The sequence below is a fragment of the Plasmodium brasilianum genome, chromosome 4, assembly GCF_023973825.1.
Source record: "Plasmodium brasilianum strain Bolivian I chromosome 4, whole genome shotgun sequence".
Classification (NCBI taxonomy): domain Eukaryota; phylum Apicomplexa; class Aconoidasida; order Haemosporida; family Plasmodiidae; genus Plasmodium; species Plasmodium brasilianum.
The window spans coordinates 452,286-478,076 of NC_090117.1; the positions used below are offsets into that span (position 1 = coordinate 452,286).

The 25,791-nt window shown below is 28.4% G+C and overlaps 5 protein-coding genes and 1 pseudogene across 6 annotated transcripts; 3 read left to right on the forward strand and 3 right to left on the reverse strand.

The window, feature by feature from the left end:
* Positions 1-8: 8 nt before the first annotated feature.
* Positions 9-640, forward strand: MKS88_001111 (uncharacterized protein; the record flags this gene model as incomplete). Its single annotated transcript, XM_067219770.1, has 2 exons — positions 9-115; positions 370-640. The coding sequence occupies 2 exons, from the start codon at positions 9-11 to the stop codon at positions 638-640; spliced, it is 378 nt and encodes a 125-aa protein (XP_067075043.1).
* A 1,372-nt stretch (positions 641-2,012) lies between these two features.
* MKS88_001112 (acyl-CoA synthetase) lies at positions 2,013-4,289 on the forward strand (the record flags this gene model as incomplete). Its single annotated transcript, XM_067219771.1, has 1 exon — positions 2,013-4,289. The coding sequence occupies one exon, from the start codon at positions 2,013-2,015 to the stop codon at positions 4,287-4,289; it is 2,277 nt and encodes a 758-aa protein (XP_067075044.1).
* Positions 4,290-4,379: 90 nt separating this feature from the next.
* MKS88_001113 (uncharacterized protein) lies at positions 4,380-5,107 on the reverse strand (the record flags this gene model as incomplete). Its single annotated transcript, XM_067219772.1, has 2 exons — positions 4,380-4,783; positions 5,062-5,107. 2 exons carry the CDS (start codon positions 5,105-5,107, stop codon positions 4,380-4,382), a joined length of 450 nt encoding a protein of 149 aa, XP_067075045.1.
* A 1,479-nt stretch (positions 5,108-6,586) lies between these two features.
* MKS88_001114 lies at positions 6,587-12,304 on the reverse strand (annotated as a pseudogene). Its single transcript has 14 exons — positions 12,292-12,304; positions 10,303-12,020; positions 9,657-9,818; positions 9,380-9,487; positions 9,051-9,154; positions 8,493-8,689; positions 8,405-8,446; positions 8,200-8,252; positions 7,886-7,963; positions 7,717-7,779; positions 7,475-7,513; positions 7,215-7,273; positions 6,927-7,029; positions 6,590-6,778 (listed from the first exon to the last, which is right to left on the reverse strand). Coding segments are annotated over exons 1-14 (2,928 nt in total).
* A 2,472-nt stretch (positions 12,305-14,776) lies between these two features.
* On the reverse strand, positions 14,777-18,286 carry MKS88_001115 (uncharacterized protein; the record flags this gene model as incomplete). The annotated part of the gene is made up of 1 exon (XM_067219773.1): positions 14,777-18,286. The coding sequence occupies one exon, from the start codon at positions 18,284-18,286 to the stop codon at positions 14,777-14,779; it is 3,510 nt and encodes a 1,169-aa protein (XP_067075046.1).
* A 4,064-nt stretch (positions 18,287-22,350) lies between these two features.
* MKS88_001116 (uncharacterized protein) lies at positions 22,351-25,262 on the forward strand (the record flags this gene model as incomplete). Its single annotated transcript, XM_067219774.1, has 8 exons — positions 22,351-22,570; positions 23,077-23,230; positions 23,823-23,889; positions 24,090-24,203; positions 24,450-24,503; positions 24,707-24,773; positions 24,932-24,984; positions 25,209-25,262. The coding sequence occupies 8 exons, from the start codon at positions 22,351-22,353 to the stop codon at positions 25,260-25,262; spliced, it is 783 nt and encodes a 260-aa protein (XP_067075047.1).
* Positions 25,263-25,791: the final 529 nt, after the last annotated feature.

Below are 25,791 nucleotides of genomic sequence, written 5' to 3' on the forward strand. Positions count from 1 at the left end.
ACTAGCTAATGTTGCAAGGTTTATACTATGGAATAACTCAGTTTTTCTTTTTTATATTAATTTTTATGCACTTTTTATCGAATTATTTGAAGAGAGTTCCATGGGTAATAACAACGTATGTGAGAAGGAAGGAACGCTATGTGCCCCCATGGCATAAGAAGCGAAAAAGTACACATATACATTTACATATATATAATTTTATATATACTTAATATTCCTTTACATACTGTACATTCGCATTTACACATTTATACGTATCACATACAACTGCTTTTTTTCTTTTTTCTCTTTTTTTTCCCTCCTTTTTTATTAAAAATTATTTTGGTCTAGGAGAACCTCATATGAGTTTACCCGAAATTAAAAATTAAGATATAACCGAAATGTTAGAATAAGAAAAGGAACGAAAGAAAAACAAAATAAAACAGCAAAACAGCAAAACAGCAAAACAGCAATACAGCAATACAGCAAAACAGCAATACAGCAATACAGCAATACAGCAATACAGCAATACAGCAATACAGCAATACAGCAATACAGCAATACAGCAATACAGCAATACAGCAATACAGCAATACAGCAATACAGCAATACAGCAATACAGCAATACAGCAATACAGCAATACAGCAAATGATCATATAAACAAAAAAAAAAAAAAAATCTACATTTTAAAATTATAACCTCCAACGTATTTTAGAACAAAATTGTCATGATAATCATCGTACTGACTATTAGATGTTTTGCTTTTTAATATTTAACACATAACTTTGTACGTGCGCAATAATAAATGGACATAAAAAACAAGGAAAATGATATAAAGGGGCATGTTCTCCAACCAAAGAGTTGTACATTTTATTGAATAGTATAAATATGATATATTGTATATATATATATATATATGCTTTCCTTGTAACGGCGCCTCAAAATCGTAACTTACCTTCAGCACTTAAATTATAAAAATAAAATAAAACCAAACAAAACAAGATAAGTAAAAACAAAGCAAAAAAAAATATGATAAAACAGTGCAAAAAAAAAAATATGATAAAACAAAGCAAAAGAAAATATGATAAAACAAAGCAAAAGAAAATATGATAAAACAAAGCAAAAGAAAATATGATAAAACAAGGCGAAGAACAATTGAAGGTGAATGTTGCATGAAGAGTAAAAAAAAAAAAAAAAAATACAACAAAAAGTGTGCCCCTTTTTGGCTTTAATTTGAACTCTCAATTTATTGGTAAAATTTTATATGGAAAAAGTAAAATGTACGTGAATAAACTCACATTTGTAAAATAGCAGATACAAACTGTTTTACCTAATATATATATGTGTACATCATATTGTACCGCAAACATTATGTATATATATATTATAATATGTAATACTCTCATAAATGTGCACGTGTATATTTGCAGCATAGCCAAACAACCCATAAGATGATTGTGATAAATTGTGCGCTAGAAATTAAGAAGCCTCCTTTTTATTGTTTTTTTTTTTTTTTTGCACTTTTTACCTTTTTTTTTTCTTTGTACCTTTTTCATTTTTTATTATCATTTTTATTATTAATAATATATATTTTTTTTTTTTTTATATAATTTTCAATTCTTTTTTCCTATTTTTGTTTCTCTTTTTTTTTGTTTTTTTTCGGGGTTTTCGTTTTTTTTTCCAATTTTTGCTTTTTATTACTTTTGCGTTTACTTTTGCTCTCGTTACTTTTGTTCCTCTTATTTCTCCATTTTTGTTTCATCTTGTTTGTTTCATATCGTTTGTTTTATCTTGTTTGTTTCATCTCGTTTGGTTCATCTCGTTTGGTTCATCTCTTTTGGTTCATCTCTTTTGGTTCATCTCTTTTGGTTCATCTCTTTTGGTTCATCTCGTTTGGTTCATCTCGTTTGGTTCATCTCGTTTGGTTCATCTCTTTTTTTTTTTTTTTTTTTTTCTTACCTTTCGTGCCCTCCAGAACAAAAAAAATATACATGAAGAGTACCGTACCTCCTATTTATATTTGCCGAGGAAAATGCTTACATACAGTTTGTTGATCTTAGTAGTATATCTAGTACTAGTAGTACTATGTTACGCACAAAATTTTAAGGGTTTGTCATATGGTGAGGTTTGCTCAAAATCAACAAAAGTGCATGAATCGGATTTGTATAGAGGAAGAGATCAAGGGGATCCTTCAGTGAATTGTAATTATACACACCTTTTCAATTTATTAAAGAAAAATAGTAAAACTAATGAAAATAAAATAGCAGTAACCGAGTTTGAGTTTGGTGAACCTAAATTTTCCCTTTCCTATGACACACTTTTTAATAGAGTGCAAAATTTTAGTTATTCATTGAATAAATTAGAAGGAGGAGTACCTATGAAACATTATGATGAGGATCATAATAATGGTAACTTCAGGTTGTTAGGTATATATGGAGCTAATTCAGCCAACTGGATAACAGCTGATTTAGCTTGCATGATCAGTGGTGTTACAAGTTTAGTGATGCACTCCAAATTTAGTATTAACGAAGTAGTGGAAATTCTAAATGAATCAAAGCTTTCGTGGTTATGTATAGACCTAAATTTGGTTGAGAGCTTACTAGAACATAAAGCTGAATTGCCCCATGTGAAAAAACTTATAGTGTTAGATAGCATTCCTGATTCCAGTAAGATAGAAAAAAGGGTCAGCAGAGTTGAGCTCTCAAAAGGTGGTGCAAGTAGTACAGTAAGTAGCGCAGTTAAAAATGGCAGTAAGAATGAAGCAAGTAAAACGAGCAAGGTGGAGAAAGCGGACAATGGGGGTAAAGCGAATAAACCGGATAGGAACAAAATTGAAAGGGAAAAAGCTGAGCTGTTCGAAAAAGTTAAAAAGAATGGAAAGGAAATGGGAGTGGATATATGCGATTTTGAGTCGATGACAAAACAAAATGTGAAGGACTATACGATACAACATGAAGAACCAGAGTTCATTAGCACAATAGTGTATACATCAGGTACATCTGGAAAACCAAAAGGAGTTATGTTAAGTAATAAGAATTTATTTTATACAGTAGTACCAGCAAGTAGTGTAAGCTTATTTCATGCATTTAATCCTAATATACATTTTTCTTATTTACCATTATCACATATATATGAAAGGACCGTAGTATATATTGGTTTATTTCGTGGAATGGAAATAAGGGTGTGGAGTAGAGACTTAAATTATTTTGGAAAAGATTTAAGTGTATGTGGAGCAAATATAGTAGTAGGAGTACCAAAGGTGTTCAATCGATTATATACTACGATACAAACAGAGATATCAAATTTACCACCATTAAAACGTTTTATTGTAGAAAAAATATTAGCACTCCGTCAATTAGACAATAATGGTAATTTTGGTAAACTCATAGAATCAGTTACAAAAGTATCTAAAAAAATTAGAAATAAAATTAATCCAGATTTAGCTTGTATGTTTAATGGTGGTGGTAAGATATCACCAAAAATAGAAAAGGAGTTAAGTACTCTATTAGATATAAAATTTTATCAAGGATATGGATTAACAGAAACTACTGGACCATTATTTGTACAAAATAAAAAAGATAAAAATTTTAATTCTATAGGAGGACCTGTGTCTTCACATACACAATATAAAGTGTCTACATGGGAAACATACAGTGCATCAGATAGTAAACCGAAAGGAGAGTTACTAATAAAAAGTAAACAATTATTTAGTGGTTATTTCTTAAAAAGGGAACTGACAAAAGATGCATTCACAGAAGACAGTTTTTACAAAACAGGGGATGTAGTTCAAATAAATGATAATGGAAGTATTACATTTTTAGATAGATGTAAAGGATTAGTAAAATTATCACAAGGAGAATATATAGAAACAGATATGTTAAATAATTTGTACTCTGATATTACGTTCATTAATCATTGTGTAGTATATGGAGATGATTCCTTAGATGGTCCTTTAGCTATCATATCAATTGATAAAGAACTATTAGCAAAAAGTTTATCTGAAGATAATATTTTCAAAGAGTTAGGTATTACAGAAAAACAATTTTTAGAAACCATTGATGATAATAAGATTAACACAAATGTCTATATAGATTATGTAAAACAAAAAATGTTGGATGTATATAAAAAGACCAATCTTAATAGATATAATATTATAAATGATGTTTATCTAACTGTTAAACCTTGGGATACCAGCAATTATTTGACACCAACTTTTAAGGTACGAAGATTTTTCGTTTTCAAAGATTATAATTTCTTCATTCAAAAAGTTAAAGATTTCTACAAGATGAAGCTCAAGGGGAAGAAGTGAATCATATAGGAGAGGGTGATATGATGCCGGTCCTCTGGGTCTTGTGCCACCCGAAGAAGAACGGACATACGGAGCAGGTTAGCTTTTAAATTATATACCAACGTATCTATCATTTTGTTTTTCATTTTGAATTTTATTTTGATATTCATTTTGAATTTCATTTTGATTTTCATTTTGTTTTTCATTTTGAATTTCATTTTGATATTCATTTTGAATTTCATTTTGATTTTCATTTTGTTTTTCATTTTGAATTTCATTTTGATATTCATTTTGAATTTCATTTTGATTTTCATTTTGTTTTTCATTTTGAATTTTATTTTGATATTCATTTTGAATTTCATTTTGATTTTCATTTTGATTTTCATTTTGTTTTTCACTTTGTTTTTCACTTTGTTTTTCACTTTGTTTTTCACTTTGTTTTTCACTTTGTTTTTCACTTTGTTTTTCACTTTGTTTTTCACTTTGTTTTTCGGATTGCTTTCCAGCCTTTTTATCTATTATTACATTTTTCTGTCCATTTATTTATTATATATTTTTCCTCCCTAGGCCTCTAACAAGATTGTAACGCATTATAGCTAACTTGAACAAATAGTCCATCTCATTGATAATAGAGATTTACAGTAACATACACAGATGCACATGTACACGCACATGCCCGCCCCACATTCCTATGCACATCAGCGAAAAAATGTAGTTGCGTAGAACGTCATCTCTTTTGTAAAATCAGATATGTAGAACAAAAAAAGGAAGAAGGAAATGATAGTGGTCCGACGTGCTGAACCATCGCACATGTTCCTTCCCACGTATCTCCTATTCATCCTTGTCCTTTTGCAAAATTTTTTCATTGATTGTATTATTATTAATTCTATCCTTATATTTGGTTTTACAATTTTATCGTTAAACAAGTTACACACTTATCTGCCATCTTCCGACTTATTTGATTACCTAACTACTTATTTGATTATTTATATATATTTTTTTTAATTTTATTTTCAATTTCTTATTTAATTTTTAATTTATTTAACTTTTTAACTTTTTAATTTCTTATTTATTTTATTTTATTTTATTTTTTTTTTTTTTTTTTGTCAACTGCATACTTTTATGGAAAATTGCTTAAAGCATTGTGTATATGTGCACATATATATTCAGCCATTCACTTTGAGCCCATATCCTTTCATGTGTCATGTGTGCATTAACAATTGTATATATATATATATATATATATATATATATATATATATATATATTACATATACGCATATATTATATGTATATACAATTTGACTGTTACATTAGTAGCGCACATACGTTTATGTGCACTTGTTTTGAATATGCAGATGGGTGTGTATACGATGCCCCCATACCCTTTTTCTTTTACTATGTTTACATTCCTTTTTTAACGAGGCCTTGTATAGCCCCCCCCCCGTGAATGCACTTTAATTATTTATGAATATTAGCCTAGGCCCAATTTCTCTTTGTTATGTTTTATGTTTATATTCTAACTTAAATTTTGAAATTTTGAAAAACCGATATTTTGGCATTTTATAAAACGGGTATTTTAGTATTTTGGTATTTTGGTATTTTGGTATTTTAGTATTTTGGTATTTTGGTATTTTAGTATTTTGGTATTTTGGTATTTTGGTATTTTAGTATTTTGGTATTTTGGTATTTTGGTATATTGACATGTTGACATTTCCCAATTTTGAAAAAAGGATTTTTCTTTTTTTTTTTTTTATAAAAAGGAGATCGAATATAATTTTTAATAAAGTTAAAACATAATCAAGCATTTAACAAAAACAAGAGGCGAGTAAAGCCAAAAGAATAAAACCGAAAAAATGAAGTAAAAAAAAACAGAAGCAAAAAAAAGGAAATAAAAATAATGAGGTAAAAATAAAGGAAACAAAAAGGTAGGAAAATGATGTGAAAAGGTAAAATTGTGGAACATTATAAGAACAAGGAAAATATCCAGAATAATACCTTATGGTGATACAGGAAAGACGAAATGGTATAACTCTTAAACGGGATATAAAAGAATACTTTTAACTCTTTCTAAAATAAGATCATATCTCCTAAGAAACTTCAACCATCTATTTTTTACTTATGCATTTTCGACGCATGAGCAAAGGGAAGCACGTATACATGTACAAACACACTGCATATTACATACATGCATAAATGCATATATGTGCATATATATACACGCGTATATACGTATATATGTACGTACATACCCCCACCACCCACACACATATAAGTATATACACTTCTCTACACATTCACTTATTCCTTTAGCTCCTTCAAGAGTGTCCTTTTTTGGAGGGCACTGGTAAAACGTACAAAGCGCCGATAGTGTCTATACCTAAAATTTTCATATCATTTTTTTTCCTTTTTTTATTCTTGTTGGACTTGTTCTTCGATAGAAGATCCTCCTCTTCCGGTTCCTGGTAGAACTGCGCTAAGCAGATGTTGTACTCTCCTGCTTTGCTTATCTGTAGAAGGGGAAAAGTATACTGTGTGTAATTAGCATTGCGTGCAGTGTAGTTAGTAGTTAGTAGTGTGGTGTGCGCAGTGCATAGTGTAGAATCGTTCTTTTGACTTCTCTTCCTTTTGCTTCCTCCATTTTTATGTCCTTTTGACCTTAATATTCTCCAGCAGAATTTCATTGTGCAAAAGCTTTGTTAGAACAGGCTCCGCCAGTATTTCACTCGACTCCGTTATGTTTTTTTCAATGCTCATTGGACTATAATTAACAAAAAATAGAAAAAATTAGAAAAAAATGAAATATATGTATATATATATATATATATATATATATATATATATATATATATAAGAAGATATGTTGTAATTATTTGCAAACGTGAAAAATCAACTATCGTATCAATTGGAATGAGAAACATATAAAAACTATTTCGGTTTAATTACGAGCATGATGAGCCCTGGTTAACAACAAGCAGCTGTAGACACTCATGCAAATTGTATCCCTGAGAGAAAAAGGTGAGAACGTGTCATATGTAAAACTGCGTACGTGCATGTACATTATTCACATGCATATGTATATATATATATATATATATATATATATATGTATACACACATGTTTATATATGTATGTATGTATGCACGTAGCTGCAATATGCCGAGAAGCTCATATGTAGTCAAAAAAAGGAAACGTTATTGCATACTCTTATTGTGATGAACTGAGGGGTTCCTTCGTGCTCATTCTACAAAAGAATTTATAATTGTCAGTCGTAAGTATATACCCACACAGAGAAGTGTACACATGTTTATATGGATGTACAAATATAAATATATATGTATGCCATTCACTAGTGCTCATCTTAGAAGGATAATTTAAAAATTGATTTTTTTTTTTTTTTTTTTTTTTTCATAATTGTTGGTATTCCGTAATATTAGTAAGACATACCGATACAAAGATGGAGTATTTTTTATTTCGTTCTGGTTCTGCTATAGCACAGTGATGAAAATCCTATTTTAAAAAAAAAAAAAAAAAAAAAAAAAACAGCAAATTTTAACTCATCGTTATATATTAAACATGACAACAAAAAATGATAGATACGTTGAAGCGGTCTAACCGTTCTGCATGTGGCATTGTGGACATCCACAAAAGGTTCGCACATTTTCTTAATTTCGTTTCCTCTCTGCTCTAATTTCTGTGATATTTAACAAAGAAAAGAGTGCACATATGTATATGCATATATACATATATACCCATGCACACACTTATACATACATATATATGCACATATACCAACATACACACATACATACATATATATGCACATATACCCACATACACACACTCATACATACATATATACCAATACACTTATATACTTTCTTCCTTTTTGCGCCTATATATAACGCCGTTATCATTTTAATCTCTTACGTAGCACTGAGTTGGATGAGAGGGCTTGTTATAGCACGTTTCCCTATTGCAGTCTAAAAGGAAAAATTTTCAAAAACAAAATGGCATATATCAGACTATATGAGTGCACACATACGTACTTCCGTACAAGTACGTATGTGTGCAGGTATGCGTGTACGTATGCAAAAATACATATATGTGTTTGCATGTATATATGTCTACTCACCAACAGGACAATGCAAACGACCCCCTTTTTTCCCTTCAGCTCCTAAGCGGAATTAAAAAAAAAAAAAAAAAAAAAAAAAAATGTGCACATCGATAAATAGGAAAGGTGCATTTTTTCTTCTTCACTTCTTTATTTTTCTTCTTCTCTTCTTTATTTTTCTTCTTCTCTTCTTTATTTTTCTTCTTCACTTCTTTATTTTTCTTCTTCTCTTCTTTATTTTTCTTCTCTTCTTTATTTCTTACTACCTGTTGCGTCTCTTTTGAGAATCTTCTCCTCTTCTGAATTCTGATAAAATTAAAATTGAAAAAGAAAAAAAGTTTAGCATTTTGTAGGTATACATTCATTCGTACGCGCAAAGGTACACACGTATACATGTATAAGTGAGCAAGGTAAGAAGGATGCACTCATAAATGTATCATTTTATATGTGTACGTATATGCATGTATTCGTGTGTATATAAGTGCATTGCTTCTTACATCGTATTTTGTTAAATTCGAGAATTTCATCATTCCGTAACCTATAAACACAGAAAGAAGTAGATGAAATAAGGTAAATCGAAATAGAACGGAATGGAACATAATAGAACAAAGTGAAACACAATAGAACAGAGCAGAACCAAACAAACAGTAACACCCAGGTACAAAACCTCTTTTCTGCAATGCATATGCTGTGTTTCTCACCCTTTTCGTTCATGTATTTTTGAAGGGCAACATCCGAAGAATGTTTTAGCTTTTTCAAGTCATCGTTGATCTACAAAAGGTACATTCATAAATACATACATATATACCTGAGTACAATTAATACATACATATATACATACATGCATACTTACATATGTACGTAAATCCATACGTACACACATACGCACATAAATACACATACAAGCGTGCCACCACGCATGGCATACATAAATGTACGTTCATATTATTTTCATTCCATCTCTGTGAAGTTAAACGTGTGTAGTTTCCCCCTTACCTTCATCAATCGGATGGTCAGAATTTCAACAGATTTTTGAATGACCTCATTGTATATTTTGTATTCATTTATTCTCCCCATAGCCTCGAATTTTAGCCTCAGTTCTTTCTGAAACGTAATGGAAAAATGTGTTTAACGGTGTATGTTCACGAGTACATAGTCAGCACGCTCATATAATATGTAGGATCATATAATACGCATTCTCTCATAGCACGCACAACCACTTAATGCACATTAGCCCATTTATGCATATCGTTTCATATCCTTTTTTCCCTACATTTTTCAAATCTTTATGTCGATTCAATTTGTCGTTTAGACCACGGAGGATTCCGTTAATACTCGACAAACTTTTGTGCATCTTTTTGTCTATAGTAAACATATGGGATTCATCATATGTTTTATTTTTTTCCTTTGAGGGATTCCAGACTTTCTCATTGTTCTGTTTAAGTAAAAATGAAGGAAAAGAATAAAAATGTGTGATCTCAAAAAAATATAAAAAAATAAAATAAAGTCATTTACACAATTAATATTATATATACTCATAATGTCAAAATTTGTAATGCACTTTTTATATGCACATGTTCATAATATTCCCAATTCGGTCAATGAGTATTTAATTTCTAATTATTGTATCACTATATCGTTATATCACTATATCGTTATATCACTATATCGTTATATCACTATATCGTTATATCACTATATCGTTATATCACTATATCGTTATATCACTATATCGTTATATCACTATAACGTTATATCACTATATCGTTATATCACTATAACGTTATATCATTATATCGCTATATCACTATATCGTTATATCACTATATCGTTATATCACTATATCATTATATAGCTATATCATTATGATATAATTTAAAAAAAAAAAAAAAAAAACTTGCCTGATAATTCGCAGGTACAAGTGGGTGCAGTGTTTCCTCCTGAAGCTTTCCTTTCTTCTTATAAGCTATATTCATTTGACTGTACTTTTGTGCATCTTCCTCCTTTTCTCTTTCACCATTTATATATACATTGGTACCTTTTCCGTCTACCTTTTCATCATTTTGCTTCTTATCTTTGCTCATTTCTTCAGTACTTTCGTTTTGTTCACCTTCTTCCTTTTCCTCCATTTCTTCCATTTCCTTTTCTTCTTCAATATCGTTCATTCTTTCATTAACATCGTTGTTATCTTTTTTTTTTTCCTTTTTTTTTAATTTTCCTTCCTCCTCTTTTTCTTCGTCCTCCTTTTCTTCGTTCCCCTCCTTCTCTTCGTCCTCCTCCTTCTCTTCGTCCTCCTCCTTCTCTTCATCCTCTTCCATCTCTTTATCGACACCGTTTGCTTTATCGACACCGTTTGCTTTATCGACACCGTTTGCTTTATCTTTCTTTTGTACCTGCCCTTCATTCAATTTCTCTTCTTCATCTTTATTATTATTAACTTGCTCTACATCCTTCTTGTTTCCATCCTCTTTATTCTTCCCCTGGTCTTTTTCGTTGTTCTTCTTCCCCTCACCCTTATTATTACTACTCCCCTTATTTACCTCCTCTACCTTTTCTCTATTTTGTTCTTTACCTTTATCGTTGCTTTGCTCTTTACCCTTATCGTTGCTTTGCTCTTTACCCTTATCGTTGCTTTGCTCTTTACCCTTATCGTTGCTTTGCTCTTTACCCTTATCGTTGCTTTGCTCTTTACCCTTATCGTTGCTTTGCTCTTTATCCTCATCGCTGCTTTTATTTTTGACCTTTCCCTTCTGCTCTTCATCATCTTCATCGTATTCATCCTCAATCTCTCCGTCTAAATTTTCCTCTACATCATCTTTTTCATCATCCGAGTCTTTCTCCTCTTCCTCTATGTCTACGTTATCCTCATCGTTGTTTTCATATTCCTCTTTTTGTTCACCCTTGTTTGCTTCGTTTGTTTTTTCGGTGCCACTTCCGCCGCCGCTTCCTCCATTTTTTTCTTCCTTTATCTTTTCCTTTTTCTTTGATTTCTCTTTCTCTTTATTATCTTCTCTTTTTTCTTTTTCGTTTCCTTGGAGTACATTTGCTTTTAATTCTTTCAACATCTGGGCAGAGGCCTTACTACTACTTTCGACATGACCGGGGTCAGCTTTTCCCTCTTCATTTTTCCCGCCATTACTACTGTTACTGTTACTACTACTGTTACTGTTACTACTACTGCTATTGTTACTACTACTGCTATTGTTACTACTACTGTTATTGTTACTACTACTGCTATTGTTACTACTACTGCTATTGTTACTACTACTGCTACTGTTGTTAATATTACTGCTCCCCTTTTCGTCTTTTCCTTTTTCACTGTTATCTTTTCCCTGCACCAGATTCTGAACAATCCCCCCTTCCGATGAGGTATCCAGGTCTTTGTTCTCTACCCTTATACAACTATTGATTGTACAATTTTCAAGGAAGCTAACATTCTCCTTTATATCGGATGGTACATCTTTGATTGTATTATGATTTTTTATATTCCTCTTTTTATTGTTATCATTATTATTAACAAAATAATGACCATCCCTTGCTGCATGTACGAAAGTCAAGTTTTGTAAATTTTCATCTCCTTTTCCCTTACCTATCTGAGAATAGTGGGAAGTATAAATGCTTGTTGAATCTGTGTATTCTTTAACAAAAAAAAAAAAAAAAAAAAAAGTGTATGAGTATGCGTATATGTGTGTGTGTAAATACTGCTACTGAAGGAGGGGTATATTAAATATTTCTGATAAGGTTAGAGTGATGACAAACTAGTAGCTACATAGCCAGAAAGGAAATCATTGATAGATTTAAGAATATAATTACAATGTCGTTATTTCGTTTGAAAGAAGAGTACAACAATAGTTTTACAACTTCAAACATTAACACACATCAACAAATAATGTAATAACCCTTTTTACCATTTTCTTCCATTTCATCTTTTTTAAGTCATACCTTTGTTTCTTAAAAGTCCTTTTGTACTTATCACCAAAAATAATAAGAAAAAAAAAGAATGCATTTTTTTTAAAACTCAACAAATATACACATTTAGAGAATCATCCCCTCGAAAAAAATATATATATATATATACATGCACACACACACCTAAATATATATATATATATATATATGCACACATATGTGTTAAAAATAAACACTCAAAACAAATGCCACGTTTCACAAGTTTGCACTAATAACTACACTTCGTATATACATGGTCAATTTTTTATTTTTTTTTATTTTTTATAAAAAGAGTCATATTTATTTCATCAACAGCAAATATGTGCATTTTATTATATCAGAACAAATAAGAACAAAACTGAACAAAACAGAACAAATTGGATAATGTAGGAAAAAATTTGGTTATATCGATAAAATTGGATCATATCAAATCTTCATTTTAAAATTTTTATAACGTAACTCAAATCTATCAACTGGGAAAAACATTAAAAAAAAAAAAAAAAAATAGCACACTTGTCAAAAAGGAAAACTCTGAGGGGAGGGGGGAAAGGAGCACGTTCACCTCTTCCGTTGGCGAGTGAGAACGGACAAGTGTACGTTTAAGTATATATATACATATGTGTTATTGCATATCCATAGTTACATATGTATACTTATACATTTTTACAGATGTATGCGTACTGTACTTATGTTCCTACTTGTTTAAGTAAATGTGTACCTATTTATATGCCCATTTATACATCTATTCGTAAACTCTTTTGTATGTTTGTATACATTCAAAATAAAATTAAATCTAACAATTAACAGAACAAAGATCTTAATTTTTAATTTTTGGGGTGCAAGGTATACATGGATATAAAAAAAATAATAAAAAGAAAATTAAAAATTAAAAGAAAAAAAAAAAAAAATTGTTACTACAAATTTCAGTAAACCTGGGAAAAAACATCACACATGCAACGAATATAAAAAAAAAAGGTGCACTCCATATGTATATGCATATACATACATGCAACATGCATAACATATATGTATATATATACATATATATATATACAACACACGTAAGTGCATTTACGCAAAAAAGTTCAGTAAAACAGAGTTATAATGGTTAAAGCTAAGAGCGAGGTAAAAAAAAAAAAAGAAAAAAAGAAAAAAAAAAAAAAAAAAAAAAAAAAAAAAAAAAAAAAAAAAAAAAAAAGGTGGTAAGGAGGTGTTAATTCAAAAGGCAAATAAAAGGAATAAAAAAATTCTATGCATTTATAGTGCATAATGTATTTACTACTCATACATGTATATATATGGGTATACATACATGTCCTATTATTCATATGTTTATATGAGTATATTACACATACACGATACACATACTTTTATGTATGCATTTACTCGTGTGTACACTGGTTTTCATGCAAAAATACCAGATGAAACTGGATCAAAAATGGAAATATTTTAAATAAACAGCCAACAGTTGTATTCATGTAGGGATATAAAAAATTAGGCATAAAGAAATTAAAGGGGTAAAGGCCTATATGGGGAGGAAGTGGAAAAATGACGAATTGCAAAAAAGGGACGAAATGGATTATCAGCGAAATAATGAAAAGTATAATGAGAAAAAAAAAAAAAAAAAAAAAAGTAAACAAACGAACAAACATATTAATCATTAAATAATAACATTGAAAAAAACAGGAAGGTATTAAAAAAAAAAATTAGCATATTATTATATTAGCATATTATTATATTAGCATATTATCATATTAGCATATTATCATATTAGCATAATATCATATTAGCATATTATCATATTAGCACATTTTTATATTAACATATGAACATAATATCACATGAACATAATATCACATGAACATAATATCACATGAACATATTATCACATGAACATAATAGCACATGAACATATGATCACATGAACATATGATCACATGAACATATGATCACATGAGCATATGATCACATGAGCATATTATCACATTAGCATATTAACAAACTAATAAATTAAACAAATTAACAAAATAACAAATTAAAAAAATTAAACATATGAATAAAAAATTTTATAAAGAATTGAAGATTTATAAAGCAATGAAGGCGGATCGAAACAATTAGCAATGGGAAGGCCTAAATTGGAACCATACAACATGAGTGGACAGATATTCACGTGCACACAAATACATGCACATATGTAGATACGCACATACATGTATACCCCCCCACACACACACACACACACGTGGAATCACAAATTGCCCCCACAGGAATACCGAAACACCAAGTAACCGACCATCTGCCATTTCCACCAACTTATTTGTTTGGAACACACCACTAGAAATGTAAATAACGCATGTACATTTTTGTAAATGTATGTATATATATATTATATATGTACATGCGCACGCATGTTCGTCCCCACTATCAACAGCCCAGTGTTCCACCCTAATTGTTCAAAGGTACACACGAAAAACCAGACAAGGCATTCTTTGATATCAGATAATTAATAAAGCCTTCCAAATTATACTTATGACTTTTCCACACAATAAATCTCTTCCTTTCTGAAAGCATAGAATTTACTTTTTCCTGTACACGTTCTTGTACATCGTCTAAAGGTATATCTACATTTTCAATTATATCAGAATGTTTGATTACTTCGATTTTTGTAATTTTCAAATCCTTCACAAATATATCACTTATATAATTAGGTATCTTGTTGTGATTACATGTAGCACCAATGGTTATGGAAAAGGTTGGGGTACTTCCTATTAAAAATGCATAAGTACTGATAGGGCAGAAATTTGTTCCAATACATAATTTTAAAAATAATGGACCAATTATATGCTTAAAATGACCTTCTAAATTTAAATAATATTTCCCCTTATCATAAAAAAAATTTAAATTTTCGACATTTATTGAACTTATTCCTTGTAAAAATAAGAGAGTTGCATGATAGAATGTTTTCTCTTCATGATATATACGTCCTACATTATAACATGGTTCTTTAGCAAGATATTTCTTCGTTCTACACTTACCTATGCTGTTTGGTATTAACGCATAAAAATTCGATGATTTGAAAAATGTATTCAATGTTTTATTCACTGACTGCATATCGAATCTAAGTACCTTTTCTTTTTCGAAAAAGGTCATTATAGATATTATAAATATACAAATAAACAAAATGGTGTGAATGAATATGAACAATTTTGTCATTACATCTCCTCCTCCTGCTCCTCCACTTCCTTTCTTTTTCCTTTTCCTCTTTTCCAATTGGAATAACAGAATTGATTTAATCGGTATGATGTTCTTTAAACAACTCCTTTGCTCATTTTTTGTTGTCGACATTCCGTCCTCTGTCCGTAGCTGTTGCTTCTGCTCCTTCTCGGGGGGTATTGACTGGGATTGCAATTTAGCTTCATCATCACGATCGCGGTTCCGCTTAGAATGCGTGCGGCTCGAATCCCGTGGGGGGCCAGCACCGCTTTCCACCTTTTGATCTCTTTCCACATAGGACAAAGCATCCCCTTCCCTTCCCTCGTTCTGACTGCACAACAAAGCACTATTATTAACGAAACACTCATTAGCCTCGTTGTTCCTACTTGTATTATGTGTCAAATGCCGCTTGGAATTATTAGTTTCCATAAAGTTTAACTCATTCATTTCTTCATTGTCTATTCGAGTGTTTTGATAACCTATAAAGTATAAATCGTTATCATCCATTTGGTGTACTGTTTGAACAGTATCTGTATGTTCCTTTCTGGATGAATTCCTTTCACTACCACTGTTACTATTATTGTTATTGTTACTGTTATTATTATTATTATTATTACAATTACTGCTACTATTGTAGTAGTAATTCTTCACTTTAAATATGAAACCAAAAAAGTAGGAATATATTGGGACTTGCCAATTCTCCTGTTTCTGAATATTCAAATCTACTATTTCACTATGTCTGTTTTTTTCAAATAACAAAATTCTTTTCTTGGTTTTATCCAATTTGTTTATATACAATTTCCACTGCCTTACATAAATATTTATAGAAAAGCAAATCAAACCATATATAACAAATAATAAAAATTTACAAAATTTTACCTTATTACTACTATATAATATTTGTATATTCAAATTATGAGTATGCTTCACTATTTGATAAAATGTTAATAATGCGATAGAAATAATTTCCCCTAAAGAGAGATGAAGAACTAATGAACATATATAGGAAAAAAAAACAGATAAACAAAAATAAAGGTTCAAAATTTTACAATATATAAAACTAGTATTTATATCTTCACTTTTACTACTTGATATGGTACTATTATTTGGAGAAGATAAATCATCTGATGTATTGGATAGTTTATCATTCTTTTCTATTTCTTTTTTTATATATAAATAATTATATCTTTCTGATACAGTCATTTTTTGATTATCTCCAATTTCCGGATCAAATACTAACTCATCATTTAAAGCACATACTTTTTTATACCATAGTGAAAAATTAACATAATATAAATTCATAAACAAAACACTTAAAAAAAAGGAAATGGCAATAATTAATGGAAATATAAATGGAAACATAATAAAAAATGGATATATATACTGCCTATTTATTTTTAATTTTAATATATTTAACATATCTATAAAATCTATTAATATTCCTTCTATGTTAAAATTAAAGTAGCTTAGATATATGTATATTCCTACCATACTACATTCGACAACTGTTATCAAATATATACATAAACATAAATATAAAAATAAAAATAATCCATAACTTAATTTTATTATATTTAATGGACTTTTTTGACAATTCGTTTTCAATAAAGAATTAAATTTTTTTTTTTTTAAATAAATATACGCATCATTATTTTTCATTATTTTATAAAAATGACTTATATTACTTAATGTTTGTAATTTGTTATAACATAATAACTGCTTCTCATACTTTTCGTGCTCTAGATTATTCTTATCGTTAATGTGTGTAAATATGTTTGTCTTTCCCTTTCTGCCATCTGCGCCTCCTCCCTCCTCCTCACTTCTCTTCCTCCTTCCACTGCCTGAGTTTCCTTTATATGAAGCTTCCTTATCGTTCCTCTTTTGTCCACTACTACCTGAAATTCCCTTTCTCGCTTCTTCCTTATCGTTGCTCCCTTTACCATTACCCATGCTACTCTTCCCTATGGTCTCCGCATCTTTACTTACCCTCTTTCCCTTCCCTTTGCTTCTTCCTCTACTTCCATCCTCACTAGGGGAAGTTCCCTCTTCCTTCTTCCTTTGGACTTGGTTTTCCTCTTCCCCTGCACCGTTGTAGCTACACAACATATCATCGATCCCACTTTGCATCCTATTTCTAGCCAGCTTATTACTGTCATTCTCTGTATTACATATGGTCGAATTGGGGCTATTATCATCGCCCATTTTTTCCGACGGACGAGAATAAATTTTTATATTTCCTTTTTTAAAAATTCTAATTTTAACAGATGTCAATGTTAATAAAAAAAAAGATGATATTGTTGACAAAACACAATAATTTAAAAAATGATAAGCTCCAATTAATATTCTTGCTTCTAACAAATATAAATTTAATGAAGAAACAATAAATAATGATATTAAAACATCTACAAATTGAAACCTTGAAATTGAACTTAAAATACTAAATTTTTTTAAAATATATTGTTCATTCTCATTTATTGTATTAATAAAAAATATATCCTCTTCATCTTCTTCCTTTTCTTCTTCTTCATGTTTTAAACTTAAATTATATAATTTAAAAAAACTATAAAAATTATCACTAACCATAATAAACTTTAGTATTGGTATTATTATTGAAAAAAATAGCAGTAATGCCATATTGAAATAACTCCCATTCGTAAACAGTAGCCATATGGATTCCAGAATTGAATTTTCGTACACCATTGTGTTGTCACTTATTATACCTTCAAAAAGGAAACAAAGCATTTTTTAAAATAATATTAGCAGAAGTAATTCACAACATGATGCAAGGGGGGCGTGCATGTTTACACACGCACGCATGTACATACGTGTACGGATGTAATATGCGATATGCACGTATACATGTATGTATGTGTATATATTTGTGCAACTTCAACGCTTTTTCTGCACTCTGTCCACTCAACACACTCTGCGCATATTTCTATGTAAATATGGACTATTTGGTAATGTGCAGGGAATGTTTTTTCCCCTATTTCTTTCCTTTTTTGCCTACTTCCATGGAAAACGATTTTCACTGCCGGATTGATGATCCCATTGATGAAAAAATAATACGAAATATAAAATAAAATAAACGATAAAAACAAAAAGTTGTTAATTATAAAAATTTTCGTCTTTCTTGAAATGCTCAATTTACGCACAATGAAATCTTTACACATACTATACGTACTGTTTAAAAACACCATCATTCTGAATTGTTCATAATAAAAGGTTCAATGATATTTATAACTATTTCAAAATAAAATAATATAACATTATTTCTTTCTATACAATTTATTTTATATTTCATTTTAATCATAAGAAATTTCATTTAATTTTATAATATCACTGCTTTGTATGTTTAATAAAACAAAAAAGCAGAACTACATCATTTCAATCTATATATGAATATATATAAAATAAAGCAGTAAAAAAAAAAAAAAAAAAAAAAAAAATGGCTTTTTTTTTTTGTACGCTTAATTTGATGGAAAATATAATTCACAACTTGTTAATTACATAATTAAAAAAATAGGTTAATAAGAAAAAAAAAAAAAGAGTGATGAGGAAAAAGGGCAAAAAGAATCAATGAACATGGGGATTAACAGATCAACTAATAAACGGATGAACTAACGAACATTTTATGGATTAATGAGATATATATATTCTAAAAGTAAAAAAAAATTAACACAAACGTCAAAATTAATTTGTACAATGTACAAGCATAAATATAAACATATATAAAAAATATATATATATTTGTATATATATGTATATTTGTATATATATATATATATATATATTTGTATATATATGTATATTTGTATATATATGTATATTTGTATATATGTTTATATGAATATTTGTATATATGAATATTTGTAAATTTGTAAATTTATGTAGGTATAAATGAACGTATATATTTATGAACGTACGGAAAGCAAACGAAGTTCAAAAAAAAAAAATCCCAAATCAAAAAACAGCATCGGAACAAAATTAATTTGAATTGGGTAAAACTATACTTAATTTAAAAATGTTAAATATGTACATAAATTTGATAGTACGGAAAAATTAAAAATAAAAATGAAAAGTAGAAAACAAAAAAAAAGAGATAAAAATGGATAAAAAGCATTTAAAAAAAAAAAAAAAAAAAAAAAAAAAGGGCGAATAGTACTATATAATTTTATAAAATATAATAATTCATATAGGGTAAATATATAGAAGGTGGTATAAGAAAAATGTACATTATATTGAGTACATATTATTATTTTTATATATAATATATATTTATATATATATAAAATTATACATATATATTTATATATATAAATATTTATACATATATTTTTATACATATATTTTTATACATATATTTTTATACATATATATTTGTACATATATATTTGTACATATATATTTGTACACCATTATGTTATATTTATTTTATATACATAATTATCTACATTTGTACAATGTTATACACACTTACGTACACGATTACAAAAGGAGCGACTAACACACGAACAAAAATATAGTATAAAAAAAAAAATTAAACATGTATGTATTTGTATATACATATATATATAACTATATACTACAAAGATACGTGTAATTTACAGCATTACTAAATTAATAGTTTTACCTCTAATTAATGGCCCTTTAGAAAAATTGTGTAACACAAATATGTTATTCATGTATTTAAATATATACATATAAATTAGAAGGGAGAATTATTATTTTTTTTTTTTTTTCAAAAATAAGGAAGAAAATTGTACTTTTATTGAATGTTGAGAAATTTTAGCCATTTGAATGAAAAAAAAAAAAAAAAGATCTAAGGAGAAAATTATACATAATTCGATACTTTCTTTTTATTACCCTAAAAATATTATATTTCAACAAACCTGAAATTAAATATGACTTAACTATGTTCAGTAAAAAACTCGATAAAAAAAAAAAAAAAAAAAAAAGTGAAAGAAAAAGTAAAAGTATAAATGAAAAAGAAAAAAATAGACCACCTAAAAATATATATATAGAAATGGTGACCATATATTTTTATCCCCTACTTCATTTTATATTGCATTTTCTTAATTTTTTACATTATACCATTTTTGGAAATATGACGTTGTAACAATTTATAATAATGAAATGGTATCACTTGAGAGGAAGGGTTTACATTTAAACATCTTGCCATTTTAAAAAATAACAACTTATTATGCACACGTAAATGTTTAATGTAGAGCAAAGTACATTATACAGTTGTGTATATATATACATATTTATACGGGACGGTCATGTAGACTAGGAATATTTAATGTTATAGAATGGAAATAATTTCTTCCATAAAGCGGTGTAGTCATTGTCAAATGTGCTAGCAGATTTCCCCTCTCTGATGACAAATGTTTCAAGGGGGGGAAATGCATTACCATAAAAGCATATATTTATATACATGTACAAAGTGTAGATATAAAAACAGGATAAAAAAACTTCTAAGAGGTATTGTTTCCTAGTAATAAATGCTCAGTTCATTAGTGAAGAGGATAACCTTTACAAATATAATTTAATTTAGCATGTGCTTTTTTTCTTTTTTCTTTTATCGCTTTTCATTTGGACACATATGTACATATATATATATATATATATATATATCAACTCCCAGCCAGACATATGCAAAAACAACTCGAGTCATTGAAATTTGCTTGTTTTCTTTCAAATGTATAAATTTTAATTGTTTCTTTAATAATAGCACATATATATGAGACACGTTTTCACTATGACTTCCCTAGAAAATGAACGGAGAAGAAAATATTCTTAAAATTACAATTCGTTCTGCAGTTTTTTCGAATAAATATTTTATCTTTTTCTCGAATTAAGGTTTTTTTTTGTTTTTTTTTTTTCTTTTTTTGTCACCAAGTTCTTTAACACGCAAATTAGATAAATATAAATATGTACATATAAATGTATATGTATATATATAAATATAAATTCATACTTATATTTATGAGAATCTGTAAATTTAACATTTTACGTTATTTTCCCTTTTTGCTTTTATTAATATAAAGCACCCATGCACACATGAGGAAAAAAAAAAAAAATTCTTGCCAGTTCAGAAGAAAAGAAAGAAAGAAAAAAAATTATATGCTTATCACTATTTTTTAAAGGTATAAAAGCTAGTCAAATAATAAAAAAAAAAAAATAGAAAAAATAACATTGCGTATTCATAAAAAAAAAAATATATATATATATATACACACATAAATTTACTTATACCCACACATATACGTATATTTAATATATCTATATTAACATTTATATTTTCTCAGTTCCATTTGCACACAGAAATAATCTAAACCTTTTACAACAGACAAAAAAAAAAAAAAAGCTTCTTAAAAAAAAAAAATGTGTACCTTTATACCTACCTTTCTGTTTTAAAAAATCATAAATAATAATTAAAAACGTGTGTATATACATATATAATATATGCGATATACCTACATATTTATACACATACTTATGTATATAAATATATGTATATTTTACACATACGCAACTTTTGAGGAAAAATAGACAGTTTCTACACTTCTCAACATTTTTGCATTTAATAAATTAAAAATTTTATTCGAATTTTTATTCTCAGAAGGGTTACATTGTAAATGAAATCCCTCTGAAACGTCTTTATTTTCTTCTTTTTCTTCAGTTTGTCTGTCTATATCTTTCTGTCTCTCTGTCTCTCTTTCTCTCTCTTATTTTTTTTATTTTTTTATTTTAATTTTTTTTTTTTTTTTGCTTAATAATTTATACTCTCAGAGTAATACAGCATGAATGATTCATATAAAATTCGCGACTTGAATAAATTTCGATTGAGCGAAGAAAGAATAATTGAAAAATTCACAAGAGATCGAAATGAAATACTCCTGAATGAATCTCCTGATACACACCTACCCGTGGAGGTTGAGAGGAATAGAGAACCACATCGTTCGAGTGATGAATGTTTACCTTTAATGAACATTGTGAAAACCGGATGTGATAATCATCGTGGTAATGAACATTTATATATATTGCTTTTTTTTCTTTTTTTATATTTGACTTCTCTCATAACTGTAAATTATTAATACAGGGAGTAAAAGTGAAATTGTTATAAGAATATTCGCACGTTTATGATATGTGCGTATATCATTTGTGTTATATATGCATGTACGTATGTATGTATCTACGTATGTGTGTATATACCTGCGTATGTGTGTATGTACCTGCGTATGTGTGTATGTGCCTGCGTATGTGTGTATGTGCCTGCGTATGTGTGTATGTGTCTGCGTATGTGTGTATGTGTCTGCGTATGTGTGTATGTGCCTGCGTATGTGTGTATGTACCTGCGTATGTGTGTATGTGTCTGCGTATGTGTGTATGTGTCTGCGTATGTGTGTATGTACCTGCGTATGTATCTACTTAAATTTGTTTTTTCTTTTTTTCTTTTTTTCTTTGCGTACACCTTCAAACACGCGAGACAACGCGTTTCAAATGAAGTAATTTTTTTTTCCTCTCAGAAGAAAATGACATATCCACATCCACAAAAGATTTTTTTGTTGAAAGCTTATTATACAAAATAAGGAATTTAGAGAATGAAAAAAAATACTTACTAAAATTCTTAGAAAAAAAAAAAAGAGAGAGATTGAGTACAAAAAGGCGTTGGAAGCTCAGGTACACTATGAGACAGTGTAAAAAAAAAAAAAAAAAACTAACAAATGCTTAGTTCATGCAGAGAAAAAACCAACAAATGTTCGGTTCATAAAAAAAAAAAAAAAATGTACTAAATGATTAGTATAATAAAAAAGTGAACTAAAAGAAACACTATTCCAATTCGCATATATACAATTTTGTAGGCAGCATTTGTCAACTCAGAGAGTAAAAAATATAAATTTTATGAAGACGAATGGTTGCACATGAAATCCCTCGAATATTTCTTCATGTAAGTATATAAAATAAAAACGAAAAAAGAACAAAGGCTAAGTAAATTAATTTCCCATTAATTTCTTAACCTATCAGTATAAATTCTTGTACAACAGGTATATTATTGTGGCACACGTAGATTATGGAGTAGCAATAATATTACAATTATCATTATTATTATTTTTTTTATTTTATTATTTTTTATTTTTTATTTTTTATTTTTTATTTTTTATTTATTATTTATTATTTATTATTTGTTATTTTTTTTTTTATTATTTATTATTATTTTTTTTTTTTTTTCATTTTCCTTCCCCTGTTGCTTATTCTTTTTTTTATTCTTAAGAAATTCTGGAGAAGAGCCCTTGAGACATAAATTAGAATTATTTTATGAAGATACGAATTTATACGAAGTTAACAAAAAAAAAATATATAAAAAAAATTTAAATGTTCACTTCTTTCATTTTAGAATGAGAAAGTTTCCATTTTGTGTTTCTTCCAATTTGTGTAATCTTACACATACGTACTTGCACGCATACACACATATACACATATATATATATATATATATATATATATATATATATATGTACACCCCCCATACCCCGCGCAGAAACTGGGGAGTCTTACAGGAGTCCAAGAAATGTTCATAGAGACGCTAATAGAGGATCATAGAAATTTAATAAAAGAAAAACGTTCTATTTCAAAAAAGTATCATGAAGCAGTGGTATAATATATATATATTTTTTTTATTAGTAAAAAAAAAAAATTAAATTATACAATAAAACAAAATAAAAATGCATAAATTTGTGTGTTACATAGTATTGGTATGTTCTCCCTTTGAGTACTGTACCATTTACTAAATTATTTTTCACATATGTGCATGCACATATATATATATATATATATATATATATGTATATCTATATAGGATGCAAACTTTCAACTGTATCAACAAAACGAAATGCTCAAGGCTCAAAATATAAGCCTCTTAGAGAAAAGCAAAGACATAATAAACGAGGAACTAGTAATTATTAACTATATTTCTGGAAATTACAAAATCTCTACGTCCCTATTTTCCACTTAAAAAAATGCGAATTGGGTGTAACATTTATATATACGTACGTACATATATATACAACTGCATGTACGTATACTTACATATAGATATACATATAATCATTCTTTTTTTTCCCTTTTCCCTTTTTTCCTTAATTTTTGGCTTACTAGCAAAACAAATTGGAAGCGCTCAACTTGTCCCTTATATATGTTCAAAAGGAAAATCTTCATTTGAAAGGTTTCCACATATATATATATATATATATATATACATGTGTATGTGTGTACATTTGTGCACGGGTACATACATACATACACACGTATAAGTATATACCCACGAATACACCCATGTATACACACACACCCACTCGTACTTGTATTTTCCCCCTTATTCAGAAGTGCTTGACCAATATTCCAGGCTGATAACTAACATAAAGATTTGTCCGGCAGTAAATAAGAAATATGAGTTCATTGTTTAATACAATACACATGTACACACTGTGCGCATAAGTATATGCCGCTTATCTATTTAAACCTCATTAAAAGTTATACTAATTTTTTACCTGTTTCTCGTTTGTATTTGCTCTAACATCGTTGTGCTCTATTTTGCTTTTCTTCGCTTTGCTATATTATACTGTGCCATATTTTATTATTTTAATTTTGTTTCTTTTAGGCTAATTTTCTTGAGGAAGAACTGGACAAGTTTAAAACCTATTTGTTAATTTAATAATAAGACCGTAGATGATGACTAAATCCATTTGACCGTTTCTCAAGTGTAACACCACAGTGAAATTTACTTGTTGTAAATGTTTAATTAATTATTTATTTATAAATATTATAATTTTTAATGCTTATAAAAGAAAAAAAATAATAAAAAAAATAATAAAAAAAATAATAAAAAAAAAAAATAAAAAAAAAAAAAATAATAATAAAATAATAATAATAATAAATGGAAGTATTTTATCCTTTGTTCTTTTTTCATTGTTTTTATTATCTCGACAAGTTCAATATTGCTATTCATTCACATTTATTTTTGCGCTCCCATACATCTCGTCTATTTTTCCTCTTCCCTCTTTTATGTAATTATTCATTTTTAATTTTCCTCAAAATTAACCCCTTCTAACGATACCTACATTTTATGCTTTATTCTTATCACAGTAGTACAAATGGCAAACATGCATGCACAGGAAAAGGCAGTTAAGAATTTTGTACATGATTAAGTGAATATACCTAACTATGCATAATTGTTCTATATT